The sequence below is a fragment of the Seriola lalandi genome, unplaced genomic scaffold, assembly GCF_002814215.2.
Source record: "Seriola lalandi dorsalis isolate HSWRI2012SDOR001 ecotype SW California unplaced genomic scaffold, Sedor1 jcf7180002054360, whole genome shotgun sequence".
Lineage (NCBI taxonomy): Eukaryota > Metazoa > Chordata > Actinopteri > Carangiformes > Carangidae > Seriola > Seriola lalandi.
In genome coordinates, this window is record NW_019524913.1 from 271,206 (window position 1) to 296,623 (window position 25,418).

General features: G+C 41.7%; 2 protein-coding genes across 5 annotated transcripts; one reads left to right on the plus strand and one right to left on the minus strand.

Moving 5' to 3' along the window:
- The first annotated feature begins 669 nt into the window (after positions 1–669).
- LOC111656597 (uncharacterized) lies at positions 670–11,347 on the plus strand. The gene is made up of 4 exons (XM_023408373.2): positions 670–709; positions 1,986–2,640; positions 3,208–3,364; positions 3,776–11,347. The coding sequence occupies exons 2-4, from the start codon at positions 1,996–1,998 to the stop codon at positions 10,471–10,473; spliced, it is 7,500 nt and encodes a 2,499-aa protein (XP_023264141.2). The 5' UTR covers positions 670–709; positions 1,986–1,995; the 3' UTR covers positions 10,474–11,347.
- Positions 11,348–12,053: 706 nt separating this feature from the next.
- Positions 12,054–24,626, minus strand: LOC111656583 (uncharacterized). 4 transcript variants are annotated; one of them, XM_087174520.1, is made up of 10 exons: positions 24,549–24,626; positions 16,705–23,821; positions 16,500–16,602; positions 15,970–16,027; positions 15,777–15,882; positions 15,404–15,535; positions 14,740–14,829; positions 14,108–14,251; positions 13,766–13,950; positions 12,054–13,659 (listed from the first exon to the last, which is right to left on the minus strand). In XM_087174520.1, exons 2-10 carry the CDS (start codon positions 23,818–23,820, stop codon positions 13,491–13,493), a joined length of 8,103 nt encoding a protein of 2,700 aa, XP_087030646.1. In that variant the 5' UTR covers position 23,821; positions 24,549–24,626; the 3' UTR covers positions 12,054–13,490. The 4 variants fall into 4 exon arrangements, with proteins under 4 accessions (XP_087030646.1, XP_087030645.1, XP_087030644.1 ...); XM_087174519.1 differs by having other exon boundaries at positions 15,777–15,885; XM_087174518.1 differs by having other exon boundaries at positions 15,970–16,051.
- Positions 24,627–25,418: the final 792 nt, after the last annotated feature.

The window sequence follows — 25,418 nt, forward strand, 5'->3', positions numbered from 1 at the left end:
TCCATTAATAATTAATGTAATTTCTCATTAGTTAGATGTAGGAAGGTGAATCTTTCACTGAGAACAAGTGCTCTTCTCTGAGGGTCCTGCGAATGGAAAGCCCCTTAATCCTTATTATCTATCTAAGAGGTGCTCAATGAGATTACAATCCCGCACGAATACTACAACTGGATACCGAGTTACCATCTGTTGTCACTTGAGAAAACAATCTCCTTATTTTTCATATAATCTCCTGCAGGTGTGATATTGTGCTCTTATTTAAGTTTCTAAAACACTGGAAAACATCAACACTGCAAACACATTGAAAAATATTTGAAACATTTCAAATTTGAGGGGGATTTTTTTTTTTTTTGTTCTGAAAATAGTTGTGATTGAGCAAAAAAGGCACCTGCCACTGAAAATATATATCCAGGGAAAAATCTCTATTTAAATGTGTCTCTGCATTTTTAAGATATACTCGAGTTCTTCGGCCTGCTATTAACAGCTCTACACGAATCTGTGTGACACACCTTTCTGAGGAGGATTTCCAGGCACTGCACTTGCAGTGGAGATTAACTTTAAGCAAAGATTAAGCAAATTAACTGTGATGGTGTCTCCCGAAATAAACTGTTGCTGTGCAGTTAGTTCAACAGCAGTCACGATGTAGAGCACGGAATAACATTTCATGGATCGTTTCACAACAGTTGGAAATTTCATGATGCTGGCTTAGGTGAGTTAATTTTGAAATCCTACGATTAAATCAACGTTTGTTCGCTTGCTCACTGTGTTGTCTTTAATATGTTTACTGCCTCCAGGTGTAATGGACAGTTATGTTTCACACTTGCATCGTTAGGAATGCCATGTGGTCATAAAACTTTAATCAGATAATGTTTAGTTTTGTCGCCAAAAATTACTACGAATATTCTATCCTGAATATGAAAGAAAATGTAATGCTGGTTTATTGACAAATACTACTACTACTACAACTGCTACTACTACTACTACTACTACTGCTGTTAATGCCAAGTAATGCCTAAAATCAACTTTTAAAATTGAATGTCACAATTAATAAATAATAATAAATAGTAATATAATAATAAAACAGTTAATAAAATCAGTTTAAAAATGTAAGTTATGTAAATGAGCTCTTATTTTTTAAATTCACAATAATATAGAAATTGATGTTTAAAAAGAATTGATTCAAGTTTTATGAGACCATAGTGTTTCTTTTCTCATATCCTACATTTTTGAATAGTTGCTATTTTGTATGAATTTTCTATCTTAAATTAAAACATAATACTGAAAAATGGTATAAAATCATTCTCATACTCTGACATCTGATGCTAAAAGAAATACTGGACAAATGCTGGTGAAAGAGAGTTACGTGTTAAAGATTTCCGCATCACTTGTTGTTCAAACCAAGGTAATCAAATAATTGAAGATGCCATTCACGTGGCAGCCTTCCTGTTAGGTCATGTTGCCTGATGGCCACAGCGGAACGAAGTAAACAACATATGTTTGCAAGACGTCATTCAGCTGTTTACACATCATAAATAATTTAAGTTGCCTTGAACATGATGTTAATGTTGTGTGTGTTGAGCCCATAGCAGACGTCCTAATACTCTCAGATGTCTTACAACATTTTCATGATCATAAACCTGCCAAACCAAGTTTTATTCTTATCATGATTATTGGTTACTGCGATTAGACTATTTATCTTAACATATATATGTAAAATTGAACAAAAAAATGGAGGATTACTGTGAATGTTATTGTTTAAAGTAAAAATGTGTAATGTTTTTCGTGTGTTGAAGCAACTTCAGAAACCTTTAGGGCCTCGTCACCATTGATTCTGTGGTGGAAGCTTTTTCTACCTAGAAGTCCAAAAACGTCACTATCTCACCCTTAACAATCTGCCATGCAGAATACCACCTGGGAAGCATGACAAGAAACCTTTATGTGCCTACGATATGCTGTATCTAATTATTTACATTTCCATCTCGCAGCAAATCAACTATGATGAATCCGACGGGGCTTCGAAGGATCCCCCCTGATCAATCATCAGGGAGTGGCCACAGCTTTGGCAGCCGTAGGCACCCAAGCATCAAAGACCCTATTCTTTCAAAGCGGGTGTGCTTCTACAAAAGTGGAGATCCTCAGTTTAATGGCCTGCGTATGGTCATCAACAATCGTACTTTTAAAACCTTCGATGCACTCCTGGACAGTCTCTCTAAAAAAGTTCCCCTGCCATTTGGGGTGAGGAACATCACCACCCCTCGGGGGGTTCATGCGATCTATAACTTGGATGAACTGGAGGATGGGAAGTCCTACATCTGCTCCGACAGCCGTAAGGTAAAACCTATCAATCTGGCGCTGGCCAGGAAGAAGCTGCCACCCTGGTACCACGCCAGGCCCGTCAGTTCTCGTCGTCGGACTGTGCAGCAGGCCAGGTTCTTTCCTGGCCAGAACATCCACAAGCAGGAGCGAGTGGTTGTGCGAACGCCAAAGAAGCTACTGGTTTTTCGCAATGGAGATCCCACTGTAAAATACACTGTGGTGCTACACAAGAGGACTACGCCCACTTTTGAGTCAATCCTGGAATATATCTCAGAGCTGATGCAGTTCCATGTGGTGAAACTACACACACCTGATGGCAGACGTGTGAGTGTTCTTGTCCGTCAATAAAACTCAATTCAATTCAAAAAATTAAAAAAATTATTCAGGCCTGATATGTAATCTTAAAGCACATTCAAGTATAGCTTCATCTTGCAGAACCATGTCCATTTTCTGAGATAATTTTATATACTTATTACTGTATTTTTGTAACATTTTTATAAATGTACATTTGCCTAAAAATAGTATGTTCAAATTCAATACAGATATTTAAGTTTTATTGACCCACGAAGGACCGACTTAAACCTGGCCTGTAAATAACCATCACATGAGGAGAGAAAGTGTTAAGCTTCTTTGGCATCACAACCTAATACCCAGAAAGGCATTCTGGGATACAGCAGCACAAGGCTCTAGGTCAAGGCAGTATCACAAGGTGCCACATTAACAAGTAATACACTTAATTTAGACTTGTCATACACATACATGCATGTAAACAGATATATTTAGAATCAAGGTTAATAATTATTACTTATTTACTTTATTTAAATGATAGTTGTTGAACTAAATAAAAGTGACAAATTTACAGTATATTTATTTATTTTATATCTGTTGCAGGTCGACAGTCTTCCAGGCTTGATATTGTGCTCTGGGACTGTAGTGGCGGGAGGCAGGGAGCCTTTCAGGTCTGCAAACTACAATGTACAGAAATCACTAACTCCAACATGGCTTCCTACCAACCGAAAAGGTCCGAGAAGACTAAAGTCTTTAAACCGTAAGTGAAATAATTGATATATCTTCATGCAATCCTTTTGTTTTATTTTCATTTAATTAGTCCAATGGACATTCATGCGCATGACACATGCAGTGTTCTCTGCAGTAATCTACCTGCTCTCATGGGATGAAGATTTGGAAAGTGCTGAGGCGAGGATATTACACATAATACCATATATGACCTACATACACTGTCTACATGGCTGGCGGCTATTGTTCTTCATGAGCTGTGATGAGCTGTTCCTCTCTTTCTAACTTTTCTTTTTTCTCTCTCTCTCTCATGCTTCTTGGGTATCCTCTTCAAACCGCCTGCCTAACCTCTTCAATCCTTGCTGAAACCTTTGGACATTTGTACTTTATTTTTCATCACCCCCTTTTTTCATCTGCTTGGCTCTTTTGACTGACTGAAAAGGTAAAAAAAAGTCAATGTCATATAGTTCAAAGTCAAGGAATTTCTCCCCATCATCTGAGCAGTATATCGTGAATCGGATCCATAACTCCATTGCAGAAAGTTCATATGACCTTCCCAGTAACCCTACAAACTCTGTTGAGTTGGAGTCCAGCCGTATACTGGAGTCAGTGGCAGAAACAGAGGGTGATGGAGCTGAAGGGCAGGGCTGCTTGCTGCCCGCTGAGGATGACATTGAGAAGTCCTTTCGGGTGAACCAGGATGGCAGCATGACAGTGGAGATGAAGGTGCGCTTGACAATTAAGGAAGAGGAAACCATCCACTGGACGACAACTCTTACACGCTCAAGTGTAGCCAATCAGTGTAATGCAAGCTGTTTAACAGAGCGCGAGGCAGAGCAGGAGATCTGCTCGTCTACATCAAATTCACTGGATCCACAAAGTCCTGCTGACTCCACTGACAGCATCAACAAGGACAGAACCAAAGACAACAATGATGAGGATCCACCATCACTGAGCAATGGAGCTCCCAGCGAGAGTGGTAATGAAGAGGATTATATCAAAGTGCAGACAGACGTACTGTCACCTAGAAGAGCTCCTACACCAGGGTACAAGCAAATTAGAAAAAAGCAACCCTCCATGGAGAGCATCAAATCACTGATGGGTGAGGGTATTCAGGAAGGTATGGTTGGCTCTTACTCTTACAAAGAACAGACAGAAAATGGAGCCATGACAGAGCAATACTGTATGGTCAAACAGACTACTACTAAACCAGTACCCAAACCAAGAAGATTTGGCTCTGTGGATGCCAACAATATAAGCAGTCAAAATGTATCCACATTCAAATCAGCTGCGATGTCTGAGATCCTACAGATTGAATCCAGTGGGGAGGAGGTCACTGAAACTGTCTTACACATATATGAGCAGCAGACTTGCCAGGATAATTTCTTTGCAAACATTTGTGCGCAAGGTATGTCTGCTACTGGGATTTCTTTTGCTAGGCCAGCTACTTCAGAAACAGGACAGCTCTCCTCCAATAATGAGTTCGAACCTGAGCACTGGAGACCTTCAACAGCATCTGAATCCATTAGTATCTGGAGGGCTGAGAACATGTCAATAACATCTGATTTAACTTTGCCGTCACTGGAGACTGATGCAATTCAAGCAACAACTAGGCAGCAACAATTCTCAAAGTCCACTAGAAGCAAAGACAAGCCCCAACAAAGAGAGGTCAATAAGGCTAAGAGGGTATACTCGAAAACCAAAGTGATCAATAAACACATTCGGCGTCTGTTGACACCAGGGAAAAGACAAAAAGATAATTCTGCAGAAGCAAGCGAGACGCGTAAGAAAGTGAAAACTTTCTCCAGCGCTGGATTCATTAAGAGAATTTATGGCAATAAATCAAAATCAGCAAAAAACACAATGAAGCTTAAAAAGGGTCCAGCAGAAAAAGTGGCCAGCAGTTTTAAAACAAACACCTCACAGCTTTCGGATGACACAACAATATGTATTGTCAAAGACGCAAACATACCATCATCATTGACAGAAAATTCGAGTGAGACAGTTTCTTCAGAAACAGGCAGGCTAAATGTTTCTTCAACTGAAGTGAGCCAATCAAGGGAGATACTAACACGGCAGACATCAATGCATCAGGACAAAAAGAATGAAAACAAGTCCTATGATATCAGCAAAAGTATGGCACTGCCCGCTTTTCACTCCTCCAGCTCTGTTATTAATGAATATGTAGAGAACTGGTTGGAGAAAGCCCAACTTAACCACACTTCCTACCCAGATGAGGGAGGTAAAAAAGCAGTTATTCTCCTACAAACAGAAAATAGAAGTTGTGGGGGGTCAGAATATAATGGTGGGATGATCAATGTTGCAGAGGACAGGAAATGTCAGGAAAACAAATCTGACATACAGCGATGTCAAACTCTCAAATCTGACCCACTGCAGGAGAGTTTGTTGGGATCATCTGTCAAACTGAGAATCCAGAGTTTTGAAAACAAATCATCAAGTTCTTCAGCAGAGAAAACTACAGTGACCCAGCAAGGGGATATTGCTCATAGTCATGACACCACTACAAATACAGAAAATTGCACCAGTGTAGCTCAAAATAATACAGAAGAAATAAAACCCCTTTTGAATGGCAACCGTTCTGAAATGAATCCAGTAACTAAGAAGACCTCAACAGAAATGCCATCAGGGATTATAATGGAAAATAAATCAAGTCCAATCAAAATCTCATTGCAAAAAGCAACGCTTTCCAAAACAATTTCAATGGAGCTACCGCCACCACCTCCACCTGCTGAAATAACAGAGCACTCTAGCACTGAATATTTCGTGACGGATGTACCTTCTGCGGCAAGCAGCCCATCCTACAGGCTCTCATCAACGAGCAGTCAAATGTCAGATGATCATCCATTATCTATCAGTCCTAAATCCGACAAGAACATATCACCTACCGACCACGCAATGGAAACAACGACATCAGTTCAATCTGACATTCCTTCCATGCCGAGGGAAGAACCATTAACAAGATGTCCATCTATTAAAAGAGCCCCTTTGGTCAGTAATCTATCTCTTGAAAGGAAAATGTCTCTCAGGAAGGCTTGTCTGGATAAATATACTTTATGTACTGATGCCAGTTCAGACACAAGCTCATCATCTACTCCCATCAACACAGTGGGTGATGATGACAAGATGCTGCCAAATGCCATCTGTTCAACAGGGACACAACTGCCACCGGAAAAGACACAGCAATCAAACAGTAGTCCTTCTGTATCTCCTACCAGTGTAACATCTGGGGATAGGATATCATCAGCCAGCATTTCATCAAGTGACGCTCCAACATCATGTGATATCCCATTCAAAGAGACAAAAACAAATAAAACACAATTTTTAACTCAAAAAGAGGCATCATCACCTAAATCACTGGCGAAAGAAGTTAAGCAAATAAGCAGTCCATCCCCAGAGAGGAAACCCCAAACCAAGAAATTATCTTCTGAATTTGCTAATGACTCTCCAAAATTATCATCATTACATAACCACCATTCTGATAAAAGTATGTCACCAAATATTGGAATACGAGAACCCGCAACACCCATTGCTGGTCCCCCTACTGAGAGAAAGAAGATGCAATATAAACCTAACCTGCAAAAGAGACCATCTCCATATTCTCAGTCTCTGGACATGGTGTCACCGCCTGTCAGACACAAGTCAAGTAGAAAGATGCTCTCCAGAAACCTCTCCTCTGACAATGTATCAGAGTCTGGGAGTGTGACACATAGGAAAACATCATCTGAAAGAAAACGTCGCCAAACATCACAGTCAATAAAATCAACAGCTGAACTGAACAAAATGCTGGAGGCTAGTCAGATTGCTAAAAATGAGGCAAAAAAGACTAATGACCTCACAAATACAGATCAATCTGTGACAGAAACACAATTAATGCCACAGCCATTAAATGTTGCAAACCAGCCAAATATGAAACCTGTCCTTGAGAAGATTTGCTACTCAATAAAGTCGATTAGACAAATCACACGGAACAAACATCGATCCTGTTTGGAAAAGTCCAACAGCTTGCCTGACTTCTCCTCTCATGTAGCCTCTACATTTGGCTCATCATCTAAAGCTCTCCTTGCTTTCCTGTCCGTCATGACCCTGAAGGAAGGCATAACTAACTTCAATATGGATGAGCTGAATGCAAACAATGTCAGCTGTGCCGAGGCTTTAAAAATGATCGATTCTCTCAGAGAAATTGCAAGTATTGAGGATTCCCACAAGTTAAAAGTTAGTTTGTCAAATTTACAGCAGTCAACTTCGAAGCAGCTCCTGCAAAGTTGGAAGGACTTTCAGGAACTCAGCAACAAATGCAAGAGTCGCAGCTCAACACCAAATTGTTCGGAGGAAGAGCTCATAACTGAAGCTAGTCCAGAAAAAGACTGTGGCACTGAAGAAAATGTCATCGATGAAATCATGGATAACCTTGACATACCTGAGAAGCTCAAGGTGGAATTGGCCTCTATTTCAATGGGAGTCAAAACTGAGAGTGATGATGAAGAAAAGATGTCCGCCAGGTTTATTGGAAAAGTGGAATTGTCACCAAAAGATAACAGTGATTCCGAGGTATCTCATTCCTCCACAGAAGATGCGGTTAATGTCAGGAATGTTACTCAAGATGAGAAATTTAATGTTGACGTGAGCTCCATCATTAAAAAATTCACAAACATTAACCAGCAAAAACAATCTGACATGGACAGTAGTCACCTGATTACAGAGAGAGTAAAGCATGAACCAAATGACCAGACAACTACAGACGAGGACGGTCAGTATGGGCAGAATGGTGTGGTCAAATGTCCACCAGCTGAACCTGTGGAAGAGGATGGGGAGGCCATGAATTCATGTGAGGAAGAAAATCTGGAAAATCAAGAAACATTAAACATGAATAGAGTAGTCAGCAGCGAGAAACATCTTGAAAAAGAAAGTCATGAGGTAGAGTGTAGGCAGTTGCAGATGCAAAGTGAGGAGAGCGTGAGTGTCCCAGAGAATGAGCTTACCAGTGATGAAGAGGAACAACCTGAAGTTGAATGTGAGGAGATAAAACAGGAGGGAAGTGAAGGTGAAGACTTGTCCAACCCTGACAGTGACTCTGAGGAGGAAGAGGACAAGCAACCAAGCTCTAATTACTATGTAGAGCTGAGTGTCAGCAGGAAGGAGAGCATCTCCAGCCCAGATCGTGAAAACCAGTCTTTGACAGAGGAAGAGCAACCAGAGGTTGAATGTAGGGACCTGAGCAACAAAGATACGTTTTCTTACCCTACAAGTCTGCCCGAGTCTGAGAAGGTACCAAATATTCAAATATCAGGTATGGGGTTAAATATCAGTGTTGATGAAAGCACAGGTAACTCAGATGAGGATGAAAAATCTTCTTCAGAGGAAGAGCAGGCAGAAGCTGAATGTAAGGAACTAAAGGTTATAATTGAGGAAAGTTTGTCTGAGACTGAAGAAGAGAAGGAGATCATTGAAGAGGAGGAACACCTTGATGATCTGTCAGATCACGAGGAAGAGACGAGAAAGGCTTTGATAGAAGAGACAAAGGAGAACAATGTTAGCTCAGCCAACGAGGACCCCCACGCTGACAAAAAACACATTTTTGGTACAAAAGATCTAAGTAACCAGGATTCATATACCGAAAAAGACAACAGCAGCTTGATAAAGTCTGACAGTTTAGCAAAGCGTTGTAGATTTAATGCAGATGAGGATAGCGGGAATGACCATAGCAGCTGTGAAGGGCAGGTGGAGGTAGAGCAGATCAAAAGCTCAGTTGAAGAAGAATTAAGCTACTACGAGAAAGAGTCCAGCTCAGAGGAACAAGCCAATATGGACAGATACACGGAGGAGAGCTGTAATGAATATGAGGAAGCTCCTGCACAGTCGGGTGTCACAATCGCAGAGAGGGTAGGCCTTCTCGAGAAGCAAGCTGCAGATGCACAAAAGAGAGAAAATGTTACAGATATTCCTGCTATCAGACGTTCTTCTGAAATAAATACCCACCTGGAGTCGGATGCTGAGGATTCACCCTCTGAATCTCCCACATCTCAGTCAACTATCTGTCCCCCATCAGCTCCTCAGTCATCATTGTCTTTCAGCTACGATTCCAGTGGCGTCATCACCACAGAGCCTGAAGGCAACAGGGTCAAATCCATCAGGGAAATGTTCTTAGCAAAGAGTGCCACAGACATTCAGCATGGACTGAGACGTTTCCCGAACCCGAACAAATCAGAGCTAAGAGAGTTAAGAGCAGAGACCTCGGCTAGCGGTGGCTATCAGTCTCAGACTTCAAGTGAGCTGTCCAGTGGTGAAGACGATTCAGCACGGAAATCTATCACTAAAGGCTTTGTGAGGAGAGCAATCGAAAGGCTTTATGGCAAGAAAGATGACAATCCTGATGAGGACGCAAGTGAAAGACCCCCGTCTGCACCAAAACAGAATAAGAAAGAACATTCAAGCATTTTCTCTCCCTTTCACATAGCGCACTGCAAAGCAGTGTCTGAGTTGTCATACTTCAATTCCAATATTGCGCTGGAGACCTTAAGTGAAGCTACAAGATGCATTGCTTTTAATGCACAAGTTGGGCCTGGAGACAGTGTTCCTATTGATAATGGACGATGGCTCCTTAGAGAGAACACGCTGATCAGAAAATCAGTTTCAGACCCAGTGGGAATCAACAAAGCCTTCACAAACTCTCCTCTTGGCGAGGGAACGTGTGAGGATACTGAACAGAACACTACATATTCACTCTTCACTACAAAGTCAGAAGTGGAAGACAAGACAAACTCACTTACAAGAAAGTGCACCTACTTTTCTTTACCCCACGCTAGTGACTCAGATGTGTGTCAGGATGACCTGAGCACAGTGAGCAAGAGTAGTGCGAATGGCGACAGCGTCACAGACACAAAAGACAATTCAGAAGACACCAAAACGTGGGTAGAGAGGAACGGCATGCTGCCAGCTGTTGTTACTGATTTTAAGATGATGGATAACAAAGTGCACCCACTGATAGAGGTTCCATCTGATGGTGGCGTTGTGGTGGTGCAGCCTGGGAAAGGCCAGGGTGTTATGAATAGGAGGCTTCAGGAGCCTGATGTGTTGGACTTTTTGTACAATTTTTGCGGTGAGCACTGTCCCATCCTGTAAGGATTTCTTTCAGCTTTTTTCTTTTAGCAGAAATCACACAAACACAAAACAAGGCCTGAGGACTTTTTTTTTTGCGGGTCTAAATTAAATGTACATTGTTGGGCTACAGTATATGATCTTATCTTTGGTGCCTACATTTTGATGTTGCCATAGCCTTGGCATAATACACTATCATATGTCAACTCACTTGAGCTAACTGCCGAATGTGTAACAATGTGTCACAGATTCTCGAGCCAATGGATTTCATTTTATTCTTATTTGACCATGTATGTTAAGAGCTTGTGATACAGCTCGTCAGTTTATGCTCCTTGGTCAATGTAAAAATAGTTGATGTTGTTTTTTTGCTACCACCTTGATTGTGTATTTGCCATGCGCACTCCAGAGCAGCTCTTTTCTTCTTATAGGTTGCCTGTCAACAGAACAAGTAGCCAGAGCATTACTGTAATCTCATTTTAAAACTATTAAAACAGATCAAGTCCCCACAGATGTCAGGTAACACGGCCAATCCTCACTGCAGTGTGAGCGGGTCGGTTCATGGTCGCAGCTCCGGTTTGACCTAGCCCTCAGGTCAAAATGGTGCTGTTGTATTTTTTTTTTTTTTTATCAGTCAAAAAAGGCAACTGATTACAAGACAGGATGTGTGTATATTGTAGAAATTGGCAGTAAATACTTTAATATTGTTTTGTATATTGGTAATCTAAACTGTAAATAAGATATTTGTCGATTTTCACTAAGTAACCCTGGCTTATCACATATTTCTGGTAACAAGACCTTTTTAATTAGGATAAATGATGTTATTGTTTACAATGTGGCAGCTGTGACAATTGTGTCTCTTTAAATTGATGTGTAAGAATAAAAGTGTGTATTTACAGCTGCTGGGCTTTTCTCCTTTACTTTCTAATGACCTTTTCCTGAACTCAAGTCCAAATCTTCCCCATGGATCCTGGATTGGATTAAGCATATACTGTGAATTTAACCTCACAGAGCAAATGAGATGATTGTCACAATCCCAGCGCAAGTGAAAGTCAAAAGGCCAAGGTGAGCGTTGTGTTAAGAGATACCTTAGGAAGCTCAGCTCGGTTGTTTGCTGCTGCTGATCAGTATCAGATCTCTGAGGAGGAGCGGGGACCTCTGTTTTCTCACTCTCTGCCTGAGGAAGTATCCATGTTGTTCTAAGGTTGTTTTGTTTCTCAGTAGTTGCCATCGAGCTGGCCCTTGTTGTGACAGGAGTGTCGAGGAATGCACAAAGAGGGGAGTGTTTACATCTGCAACTACAAAGAGAAAACATCACAATTCCCAAAAGTCACACTTACCTCAAATATGTATATATGCCATCAATAACTGCAATGTGAATTTATTAGCATTCGACATTATGGGGATAATGAATAATTCCGCGAACATGACATTTTACAACACAGTAATGCATAATAAAATCTTATTTATATCACTGGCTTACAAATGTGTACTGCAACAATGGCCACTAGATGGCACTGGTCAATAGCAGGTTTATCTTAAGTGAAAAAACGAACACAATCCCACACTCACCTGTTGTTTCTTCTCAGAAAAAAAATACAAGCAACAACATTTTACATTGTTTATTACTTAAATAAATATTTACATAACAGCTTCGTATAAATCAAATTTATTTTTCTTACATGACACATCTGTCTAAAAGCAACTGCTTAAACAAAGAAGGAAGAAAATAAGTGATGGATTACAATGATACTGTAAGATCTGTGTTGAGAGAGGCAGAAGTTCATCCTAACCCCTCATGTTGACCACTGAGCAAATATTCCTGTTTGCAATCAGAGAGGCTGAACCTGGACGACCTTCCCTACCCCTACCATCCCTCAAATACCATTTAACACCTGAGCCTTAAGATCTTGCTCATCTTCCTTTATAGATTTTATTATAGTATGCATAAATCTACATGATAATTTGATATACATTTTCATTTGTTGTTACTAAGGAATAGGAGCATGATACTCTACACTAACTCAATAAAAGGCCAAATGCTGCTTAGAGCAACATATGGCTAAAAAGAAGAGAAAACAAATCAACATTGTAAGTCACACATTATTCATTCAGGCACAAACAAAGCAATTAACAGCCTTGATGAAATAAAAAGACATCACTCATACAGTATAGGCTACATTGCCCTGCTAAATGGTGTACAGTATATGGCTCAGCTTGGAAAACTAAACAGTTCAGGCGAGGTGATCTAAGAAAATTAGAGCACACAATTAATGCCCACGCTACAGTTCTAACCCTCATCTCCTCGATCAGAGTCCCGCCGACAAACTCACCTGGTTCAGATGATTCGTTTGAAATGTTACAAGAAAAACATGACAGTGACACTGAAGGGGACTGAAACGGAAAAAGAGTCAAGCTTAACTGCTCTGTGTACATTGTGCAGCTGTCACCTTTAAACATTATGGATGTCGCTTCTAAAAACAACTTGAGACAATGGCAGCATCACTGTTAATTGTCAAGAGATGAACATGAAAAAAACCCCCAACTTACTCAGTGTTTACTCCATGACATAGTTGTAAAAAAATAAAATAAAATAAACCACATTACAACAGAAGGAGGACAAACTCTAAAATAACCTTTTATTTAATGCAGTCAATTGATCTTATGCTTCTCAGGGATTAAAAAAAACAGAACAATGAGATGCTCTTTGTTTTCTATTGCTGTCAGGTCATGCATGTAAACTCTATACTTCTAATAAAACCAATTGTTTGCTTAAAAATGTATAAAGAAAATACTTTTTTTTTTTCAAAATACTATGCAGGGAGGGATTAAAGGGTGAATTAATAACATTTTTCAACAACACCTTGTTGTTTTCATCCTGAGATTTAAACCAATGTGTTTCCTCTCCAAGGAGTAATTAACAGTTTTTTTTTTTTTGTTTTTTTTTAAATCGTTACGCAAGTACAGATTCTGCGTCAGACGCTGTTTAGTGAGGGCGGGTCCTGTTAGTCGGTTAAATCCATCGTTACCTTTCCTGAAGACCGTCATACTGCGTCAGTTTTGGGCTGGGACGAGCGTGTTCCACTCACAAAGTTATAAACCAAAAACTGAGAAGTGCCAAAATATTGTGTGGCAAAGAGCTTCCCGTCGGGAGTGGGGTCGGAGAAAGCGATCTCATCTTTGCTCAGGTATGAACCATATATGAAGTTGTTCCTGTGCAGAAGAAACCAAAACAGGAAGTACATATACGTATAATTATGTTTAACTTGTTCCCAAGTGATATCGCATCAAAATCTTGGCAGTTTGTGGACACACTGACCTGAGGCACTCTAGCATGCGTGAGGCGATGCCCTGACGTCTCATCATGTTGACAACCCAGATGCGGCTGATACCACAGATTGCTGGCTCTGGCGTGGTGGAGCAACACCAAGCTCTCTGACGTTCAAACATCACTTTCTCTCTCTCTGAACCCTCCGGTATGGGCTCCTCAATCACACGGTACCCCTGTAAGCGATCACACACACATACACACACACGGATGAGACCAAGCTCGGTATTAAACCTAAACTAACATCTAAGTCTGCTTATTTTTTATTTTCACTTCTTTTTACATCATAAACATACACCTGTGGGGACACCAGCACTCTCACAAGTCTCTCACCTCCTGTATGTGCTCTGCTATGAGGCATCCAGCCACTTTCTTGTCGTTGGAGATGAAGAGGAAGGTTTTTGTCTGAGAGGGACACTTGGTCTCCACCTGCTGGAAGCCGAGGTCATTGTCCACCATCTCCCTGATTTCCTCAACCTGACAAACAAACAGTTATTGTTTAACGAGGAAATAATATGCTGGTGGCGGCTGACTGATGTAGACATTTGAACAATTACTACCAGTTTATCTGAATGATGTCACATACTGTGTATGTTATAAAGGCTTATAATATTTAATGTAAGTGGTCTGAAAAAAATCTTGATTCAGACTTTGTGTAATTTGTTGTGTATCGCTGAATTTTCCTGTGTTTGTTATACAATACAAGATATGGCACTTCTATATCCCTATGCCTTTAATAAAGGCTCTAAATAGTTTCTATACAGTTTATTTCACACATAAAATAATAAGCTTATGTTGGTTTAACAAATTTAATTCATCTGAGGGAAGATAGCAGCTACATTTCTTACTGTTAGGCTGTACAGTGCTGCAATGGTCTATATAAAAGACTTTTCTATTGAGACTGCCTGAGCAGGGCCGCCCACAACAGCGACGAGCACCAAAAAGGCTCGTTTCTGTAAACATACCTTCTTCAGAGCATATTTGGGATCATCTGGCAGGACAAGAATGATCTTTCCATCTGGATACTCTCCCAGAATCCTCTCTTTTTTCCATCCCTGAGAAACACCGAAGAGAAAGAGAGACACTGTTTAAAAGGCAATATTTCTACAGCTCGGCTTTTTTATTACTTTTTATTTGCTATATGAAGTAACCACCTGTGTGTTTCAAATTTCCCTACATAGAAATGTGTTTCATGTATTATTTTCTTCATCTCCATTTGTTCACCTGGCGTTTCGTTTATAGATTTTTGAATGTGTTATTATGTCATCATCATTAATTTCTTTGCTGCATTCCTGGTAAAATTACAGAACTTTGAAAGTGAACATTACTTGTATTAAACGTTAGGAAAATCAACTCAATACTGAGCTTTGGACCTTTCATGGTGGTGGGGAGTCAGAACCAAGCTGTTAACCTGTTATTATATATATATACATGTAACTACACCTAACAATGACTAAGCACTCTAAGGCTCAAATAAACTAGTCATAGCTCTGTGCAAATGCTCTTTCAGTGTCTTTAAAAAGAGAAGGTTGCATGGATACACTGGTGTTTTGCCCTGGTGAGTCAGTTCTGTGAGCCGGTGGGCAAGACAAGTAATAAGACGTGTAATTTAAGGAAACTTGCTCTCACCACATATTTGACAGCGCTGATGAACTGATTGTGGAAGAGTAAATGTTGAGACTCATCCTCTGGGTTGGCAGCAGAGTAGAGCATCCCACACACACCGCAGGCCACCGCTCCAAAGTGCTTCTGCCCTGCATCCTGTGACACAAAGGACACAACAAATCACTCCTTAGATCTATATATATGCAAGGCAAGAATATATTCAACTGTTCCCAGAGATATCGAACTGTTAGCATGATCTTACCCCAACCTCTAGTTGGTTGAAGGTTGGTTTGTAAGTTTACAGACAAATACTCCAAAGTTTATCACAGCCTGAAGGGTTTAGGCTGCACGTATGAAAAACAAAATGATGGATGAAGAAATGAAAAAATTCCCTTACAATAATAGTTTGGGTGCCATCTTTGTCGGCCTCCTTTAGTTTCTTCACTTCTCTTTGCAGACAAGCATCAGAGAGAGGAGTCCCGCCGTCTTGTGGATTCTCTGCTCTGCTTTGATACAAACGCACCTCAGATTAGTTTTTTATTGCTACAAGAAAAAAACGTCGTCAAAGCGATTTAAGAGAAACTTCTTACTCTTGACAAGGCTTTTCCGATGTGCCCTCAGCTGTCTGGGCTGTTTCTGTCTTATTCTCTGGAGAGGGATCAACGCCAGTGACTGTAGGAAAAGGTAAGAGTTTTACACATTGATACAACTTCATTATAATTTTAATATATCTGCAGTGTAGAAATAATAACATGACCAAATCAATAACATACACTCTATACTAATAACATACACTGTTTCAGCTTCATGTTTTCATGTAATAAGTAACAGTGAAACAATATAGACTCCCCAGTCTCCTTGGTAATATCAATATTTATATCATATTACATTACATTTACAGTGTTGATGTGTTTTTCACACGTACTTTGTTGTTTCTTTTTTACTCAGATTATCCAGTGATAACAGTATAAATCATATTAAATGCTTAAGGGTACAAAAATAGGAATATAAGATCAGTAAAAGATATCCTGAAGGCAGAACCGGCGCTGCATTTAGCAGTGCAAAAAAACATAATGTGACAAGTTTAAATAAATCATGCCACCTGTAAATAAATACATACCTGCAGGCTTTTGTTCACCGTGCCATTTGCCATCAGACACTTTCAAGCTCTCTCCAGAGGAAAGGGAAGTAGTGGGGGTGGATAAAAGTGGATCAGCTGTTTCCTATGTAAAAAAGAAGAGAGATAACAGATAAGTGGCATCTACAGTGTAGTCAAATATGCTGCTCGTGACATACACTGTGGTAGAATTTATCTCCCGAATTACCTTGCATTTGCCATCTCCGGATGATGGTGGATTTGTGGTTTTCTGAGACACTGAAGAAGCATCCGTCTTGGAAACACCAGGTTTTGTCTCAGATGTGGTTGACACAGCAGGCTGAGATGTAGTTGGAGCAGACTGCCTCGACTGAGCTGCACCTCCACCTGCGGTAGGCTTTACCTGGGTAGGAGCAGAAGCGGCAGGCTTGTGCTGACCTGGAGCTGAAGCCGCATTCGACTTTGGTGTCGTCAAGACGGGAGACTTTAATGGAGCCTTAGCTGTGGGAAGGGGTTTCAGTGAAGCCGCAGGTGTAGCTGCGGCCTTTGACTTGAGGGTTGTTGCAGCAGCAGGTTTTGATTGTGGATTGGTGGTGGAGGAGGAGGTGGGCTTTAACTGAGCTGTAGCTGCAACATTGGGCTTTAACTGACCTGAGGTCTGTCCAGCAGGTGTGGTCTGAGCTCTGAGTTTCGCCTGGTTGGCAAGATGTGATGAAACTGTGGGTTTTGAATGAACTCCGGGTTTAGACTGAGCTGTGGGGTTCGACTGAGGGTTGGGTCGTGTCGGTTGTGTGGGCCTTGACTGAAGATTAGGTCTTGTCGGAGCAACTGGCAACGGGTCATCATCGAGCTCAAAGTCATCAGGGGAATACTTGGGCCGGGGTCTGTATGGCTTGTACTCGACAGGCTTCGCTTTTTGAGTATTAAGTCCGTTGGGCATGGGAGGAGGTACTGCTGGGAGGGTCCTCTTTGATGCTGATCTGGTCACTTTTGGGGCCGGCCCTGGAGTAGGGGTTGTTTTAAGGGTTTGAGCCTTACTTTGCCTTGTACTTCTCCGGGTTTCAGTATTAGGAGGTTCGGTTTTAGAGGCTTCGGGTTTGGTAGGTTCGGTTTTAGCCGGTGCAGATTTGGAAGTTTCTGTCTTCGTGGGTTCCGTTTTGATGGGTTCCGCCTTTGGAGTCTCAACTTTGGGAACCTCTGCCGTGGGTGTAGCTGGTTTGCTGGTTGTGGCAGGACTCGGGGGAGATGTTTTCGATGGACTGGCAGCAGGTGGAGGAGTTGTGGTCACAGGACTCATTGAAAACGGAGAAGTGGTAGAAAGGGGTGTTTGCCAATCCATGTCTGAAAACATCTGATTTGCTTGGTCAGACTTTAATTTCTTGACTCGTGCCCAGGACATTTTTTCTCTCTGCAGCTCAACCTGTCTTAGTCTTTGATATCTAGTTAGCTTCTTTTTCTCATGGGCTTTCAGTGGTACTGAAATCTGTGTGATGAAGAAACGTCTCTTCGGAGGCTCTGCGTCAGGCTTGGCGTCAGCTGAATCAGCTGTCGAGGGCTGGGCTGCAGATGCCTCCGGAGCAGGGGTCACTGAGGCAGAGCAGCCTTCTGGTCCAGCAGGAGTTGCAACACTAACAGTATCTGGATCCTGCGTGTTAACAGGTGGACTTTCCTTCTTACTGGCTTCACTCTTGGCGGCGGCAGCGGCTGCTGCGGCTGCGGCTGCTGCTGCTGTGGCTGCTGCTGCTGTGGCTGCTGCTGCTGCGGCTGCGGCGGCTGCTGCTGCGGCTTGTTTTTCTTCCTCTATCCTCTTCAAAAGCATGCTGTCTGTGGCAATGTCCTCTGCGATTTCCTGACACAGAGCTAAGAGGTTCAGCTGTTGTCTGTTTGCTGTTCTCTTAGACGCTGCAGCTTTTTGCTCAGCCAGAGCTGCCAGGCGAGCTTTGGTTCTGGCTTGTGTATTCATTTCTTGCTTCTTGGGTTTTTCCGGCTCTCGTCCCTTTTTATCATCGTCAGCCTTCTCACCAGATGTGCTGTTTTGCTTCAAGTTGGTCCCACTGATGCCGTCTTTATTTTTCTCATTAACCTTTTCAACAGCCTTTTTGGGAGGGACAGCTTCGGGTTTTTCTATTATTGTAACGTCGCCGTCTTCGTCATCCTCTTCCTCCGCTACCACAATCTCTCGACCGATCTCTATGTCCTCCAGGATCTGCACTTCTTGAAGATCCAAATTAGCCTCAACACTCTCCATTACCACAGCATTACAGTCTTCATTTGTGCGTTGAGCGTGAGAGTTTGCCATGTCCGTCTCTGTGGAATCAACATCCATCATGTCAGACGATGGTTGCTTGCAAACTTCAAAACCTTCCCCAGTTGACATTTCTCCCCTAACCGTGGTTTCCGTATCCTCACCTGAATGGGTCAATGCGGCATCTTTGACCTCACGTACTTCTGCGTCAGGGGAAACGGTTTGTTGGGAGCCATTCAAAAGATTTTCTACTTCACCCACTAATTCGACGTCTGGATTGACCTCCTCTGAGAGCGAGGCAGACAAACCCGATTCGGCCGCTGCTTGAGTGACAATATCAAAGTGAATATCGCTCTCGGGGACCGGTTCTAAGATCACATACTCCTCAGACGCACTGTCTGGTACCTCAGCTCCGGCGGCAGCTGTAGTTGTTGTCACCGTGACGTCTGCAACCTCCTGAAGTCCAGCGTCCTCCGGCACCTGTTCAGTAAACTCTGTGGCGGTGACGCACTCTGGAAAGCCGTTCCTGTCACTTTTTTCTGTTGCTTCTTCTGACCGGCCATCTGGCGCGCTGATATCATCGCTAGAGCTGATTGCTGCGACTTGTTTCACATCCACATTCATGCTACTCTGCTCCGCTGGCGCAGGGAGAGGACTTTCTGGCACACTGTTGTTTTCTACTTCCATCTCAACTGCTGCTTGGCTATCTGATACACAAGTTTGTTCCTTCACAGTTTCCTCTAGCGGGTCACGTATTTCTTTTTCTTCTTCATTATTAGATGCATCTTCTTTTATCTGCTGGGCCTGTGTGTTCTGTATATCCAGTAAAGACGCACCATCATGCTTCTCCGACGCTGTAGACGTCTCCCTGTCGTCATTACTTTCTGGACTACTAATGGGCTCATACACTATCTGGTTTTCGTGAAGCTGAACCTCTGGCTGATTAACCGTCTTAATCTGCTCTTCTGATGCCTGAATTACAACATCAATGTCATCTGCTTGGCCACAAACAAAAACAATCACTTCATTGCTTCCAGTTCCTTCTCCTTCAATAATACCGACTCTTTTGTCAGCCTTATCACTAGAAATGACTGCAGCCTCTTCTTTGGCCTCATTAATCATTTGCTTCCTTGTTTCCTCTTCTAAGGCAGAATCAACGGTTTCTATTGATCCACTTATTACATCCATATCCCCTTGGACATCTTCAGCACTAGGCTCTGTCCCAGGCATATTTTCCTTTTCTTTATTTTCCAAATTGTTCACAGGAAGAGGTTTCTGAATTGCATTCGATAATGCCGCGATGTGTTCAGTGACTTCCTCCATCCCGTAGTTTTGCTGTTCTGCCATAGGTGCTGGAACAGAAATCTCTTGGGGCGCTGCAGCAGTTTCCATATTTGTTTGGATCTCTGGGACATCAACAGACTCTGCAGCGGCCTTGTCTTCATTTTCCTTATTCCAGCAACTTACAATCGCTAGATCTTTTTGAACAACGTCATTGTCTGTGTTGAGTTCACTGACTTCCTGGCTTCCCTGGTTTTGCATCTCCGCTATAGATCCCAGATCAGAAATCTCCTCTGGTGCTGCTGTTGTTTCTGTATCCATTTCTATTTGATTCTCAGTGGCACTAACACATTCGGTGACAACCTCTTCTGTGTTTTCGTTACTCTCAGCACAGGCAATGATTTCATCTTTTTGAAGTTCAGTGTCTGTAGTGGGTTTGTTGAGCTCCTGACATCTCAGGTTTTGTGTCTGTGCTGCAGTTGCTGGATAAGAAATCTCCTCTGGTGCTGCTGTCTGCATTTCCGGTTCTACTGGACTCTCAGCAGCAATCACACATCCGATAATCACCTTGTTTTCATTTTCATTAAACTCATTTGCAGGACTCTTTAGATTTTCTTCAACTTCATCAGATGTGTCTCCTGCAGGTTCAGGGTCTTCTTGGCTTTTGTGACTTTGTATTTCTGCTTTAGGTGCGAGAGTAAAAATCTCTGATGTCAACGTGGCCTGAGTTTCCATTTTGATTTGATTCTCTGGTGCAGTCACGTATTGTGTAGTTATGTCACTACTATGTTCACCGACATCCTGGCTCTTATTCCCTTGTATTTCCACTGTAGGTGTGACATTAGACATCTCTGACGTTGTTGCAGTTTCCATTCCCACTTCATTCTGGCTTTTCTGACTCTCTCTTACCACTGGAGAGGCCGGGTTAGAAATCTCAGAAGTTGATGTAGTCTGTATTTCCGATCTAGCTTGATTCTCTGGTGTAGCCACAGATTCAAAGTTGATCTTGTCTTCATTCTTCACATTTTGAGAATTTTCAACCATTAGCATGTCGTGAACCTCTGTAGATATGTGTGAAGCATGTCCACTGACTTCCTGGCTTTTCATTTCCATTTCAGACGACATGTTAAATATCTCCTCTGGTGTAGCAGCTCTTGTTTTTTGTATTTCCACTGAAGGGGCTGAGTTAGCCATCTCTGGTGTCGTTGTTGGCACTTCCATTTCGATTAGACTCTCTGCTGCAGCAACAGAATCAAAGTTCGCCTTGTTTTCATTTTCCACAAACTTAGAATTTTCAACTTTTTGATCCTCATGAAATTCATCAGACGTGACTGTGGTAGGTTCGCTGACTTCCTGAATTGTCTGGTTTTGTATTTCCACTGTAGATGTGAGGTTAAAAAGCTCCTCTGATGTAGCTACAGTGTGCATATCCACTTCTGTTTGATCCTCAGGAGCAGCAACACATTCAGTACCAACCCTGTGTTCATCTTCTGTGCTCTCACAAATTGCACGTCCTTTATCAGATACGTCCCCGACGGGTTCACTCATTTCTGGGCTGTCCTGCCTTTTCACTTCCAGTGTAGGTGCTGGATCACGAATGTCTGACGTTGTTATAGTTTGCAGCTCCATTCTGTTTTCACTCTCAGACCGACTAGCACACTCAGAGTTCTCATTATCTTCAATATCTCCATAAACCTCTGTAGATATGGCTGTAGTTAATTCTTCACTCTTTTGCTCTTCCTGATTTTGTATTTCCACTTTAAGAGTTCCATGAGGAGAAATCTCTGACGTCGATGTGGTCTGCATTTCCATTGTTTTTGAATTTTCAACCACATGATCGTTATTAAATCCAGTAGATATATCTGTAACAGGTTCACAAACCTCTTGGCCCTTCTGGCTTTGTGTTTCCACTGAAGAGGCGGGATAAGAAATCTCCTGCGCTGATGTTGCTGAAGCCTCTATGTTCATTGTGATTTGACCATTTGGTGCAACGGCACACTCAAAGCCCGTCTCTTCTCTTCCCACACTTGTAGGATTTTCAGCCGTCACATCTTTAACCTCAGCAGGTATTTCTGTAGTGTGGTCATTAACTTTGTGGTTATCCTGATTTTGGATAGCCACTCTAGGTGCTGAGTCAGACATCCCCTCTGATGTTATTTCAGTCTGCATGTCCATCTCTGTTTGACCCTCTGGGACTGTGACACATTCAGAGAGCACCTCTCTTTGTTTTGGCTCATGAACCGCCTCACAATCAGGTGTCAATATTTCAGTGTGGCTGTCAGTCATCTTGTCCGTCACGCCATGGCTCAGCTGCACCTCAACAAAAGACCCGGGACCCGCAACAGACTCAGACGACTGGAATTCAACTCCTTTTCTTTCACTTTCTTCAAGCTTTTCTTCAGACTTTCTAACCACTTTGTTCACACCATCACAAGAACTGGTAAACTTATCTGGCACTTGATCCGCCATGTGTACAGATTTCGATTCCTCCTTAAAAGTAACTTGAATTTTGACACTGAGGTCTGTTTGACTCTCTGGATTACTGTTTCCAACCAGGATCTCTTCTGGTGCAGAGTTTGTTTTGTTTGACGATGCTTTCTCTTCTATACCTACATCTTTATGCTCCGCTGAGACACCGGCTGCTTCAATCGCTCCCTTCATTTCCTGTTCATCTTCCTTAGTTTTACATTTTATATTCAGTTTCATCCCTTCAGAAACAAACCCTGTGGTCTCCATTATTTCAGTTTCACTGCTCGCATCTATCTGCCTCTCTGGTCTGCAAGCTGAGCCTGTTTTTTCATCTGCCTGGTCTTCACATTCACAGCTCGGATTCACCTCTCCAGTAACAGCACATAGTGTTTCCACTGACAACACTAGTGTTTTATCATCTACATCCTGTTGGCTGTTGGTAGAATGTGCAACGTCCTCAGGTGTAATGCAAGGCATATGTGCAGCTGTTGCAGTGACCGAGTCTAATATTTCTCTAGATGATGGTAGTGTTTCGTTTTCTATGAGTTTTAGGCTTTCTACATTTTTTAAATCCTCATGTTTACTTTCTTCAACTGCACACTCAGATTTGATACTAGTCTTAGTGCTAACTGATTCAGAGAGTAACGTTGACTCTACTTTTACTGCATTTTCTGACTTTCCTTGTCCCTCGAGTTCAGTAACAGACTCTGCAGAGTCTTTTTGCTCATTCTGATTTGCTTCACTTATGCTTTGAATATCTGTCAAATCTGAAAATCTACCATAATTGTGGTCCATCTGTACGGGGTCTGAAGATCCAGATGGTAACCCTTGGTTTGTGTCCTGTTGGTCAGAAGATGACTCTTCAGCCTTGCGCTTTGCTTTGTTTGAATATTTTCGAATGCAGCGGGCTTTGCCACCGTCATCCCTCTCTCTAAAGAGGTCTATCTTACTGCCATCACTACTCAACTCATCGTCAGACTCTGTGGAGGCTGTTCGCTTCAGGGAAGCTTTGGAGCTAGCTTTCTGTGAGGGAGCTTCTCCGCAAGAGGCACTTGTGGCGTTCAGGAGCTTGGCTTTTTTGACAGGTGGGTCTGAGAGGGTTTTGCTGGAATCCTTCGGAGGAGAACTCTGTTTGGATGACTTGGCTGGTTTATTTCCCTCTTCCGCTGAAGTAGACAGTTTTTTCTTAGTCCGGGGGGCTGCTGTGTTTTCTTGCGTATTTCCTGTTTTAAGGGACCTATTAATGGTAGCTGGTGCAGTTTTGGATGGCAGAGCCTCCCCGTCCTCATCCAACTTCCTCATCTTGGGCTGAGAATCATGAGGAGCTGGTCCTCTCTTTGGGGCCGGCATTCTGTCAAAACAATATTGATAAAAATACATGAGTTACAACACTCATAATAAAGCTAGACCAACAAAACACATACAAGTTAACTTAAATTTACTATTTGACAAAACTGGCTAAGACTCATATTCCTGTAGTTTCATTCTTCCCCCTGGTGGAATAATAAAATGTGATGAAACCCTCCTGAACAGACAACAATCCTCCAAACCCATCACAAAAATGACACATCTGAGTCCATGTGCAATAAGTATATTTCAGTCATATATTATTATGACCTATAATCCTTTTCCAAGTGCATTAAGTGTTATATGGTTCTCCTACAAGCAACAAGGCTGGCTAACACTGGACATAAACAGTGATAAATCGTAGTTAAACTAGGTGGCTAGCGAGTCACACAATGTACGATCTACATTTACTCACTTATCCACCATCTGTATAAAGGATCTTATTGCTCGACTGACAGTCGACAGAGATTGTTGTCACCTGGAGCTGTGCAGACAGTCAGAAATGGTCAGATAACTAGCTAAGAGTGGCTAGTGTGCTAGCTGAAGAGTCCACAGTGAGGGGAGCTAACGCTAGCAGCAGCCAACTCGCAACAAATGAGCGAAACGAGACTCGCTGTTGAAGTCAGCCAAAACAGCGGCCACACTGACCGAGCCCACAGTTTACAGAGCCCTCCTTACTATATTAACGTCAGCGAAAAGATAAAGGCCCAACATACGTCAATGAAACTCACTTTTGATGTTTTCTTTCTCAACAACAGCTGTTTTTTTTTTTTTCCTTGTGAATAAAAATTAACTGTACTTCCGGAGGGAAACGGCGGATGTGACGTAGCAGCCCTCAGCCACACTTGAAAACGAGATTGTAGTTTTTTTTTATTTGCGTTTTAAGTATTATACTTTAAATTTAAGATTTAGATGTGCCAGATTTAACAAAAAGATAATTTTCTTGTTCACAACTTTTAAAATTGTTTGACTTTATTGTTTGCGTTTTTTTTAATCTTCTATTTAACTATATACAGTGGATATAGAATCACCCCCTTCCAAAAAATTCAATTCAAATTCAAATAAATAAATAATTAGAAATACTTCCTGCTTTGCTATGCTCAATGCAACTTAAAAAAAATTAAGCATGTATTTATAACAAATAAGAATATCACATGCCAAAATTTAGAATAGCATTTTTAAAGATTGAACTCTTCAACAGCATGTGAAGTATTTAAAATTAGCCCCAACCCACCACCTACATCACATTTACTTTATATTCTTATGCATTAACAATAAAATCCCAAAAATATAACATATGATAATGAGATATATTGAAAGGCAAGAGCTTTGAACTTTTACTAAATAAATTTCTAGTCCTTTTATTGTAGAAGGACATTTTCACATTTTTTACTTTTACTTAAGGGTAAGTACTTCTTCCACCACTGAAAATCACAAGTGATCTCACAAGTGAGCTGGATGTCTACTCTGGGAATATTTTGAGTCATTTAAGAAATATATTTAAAAAGAGAACCCGGGAACCCATTACAAAGACCATCCTCCACAACATCTTATATTTCATTATGATCTCTGCTGTAATGTTGCAAATTTGTTTTCAACTT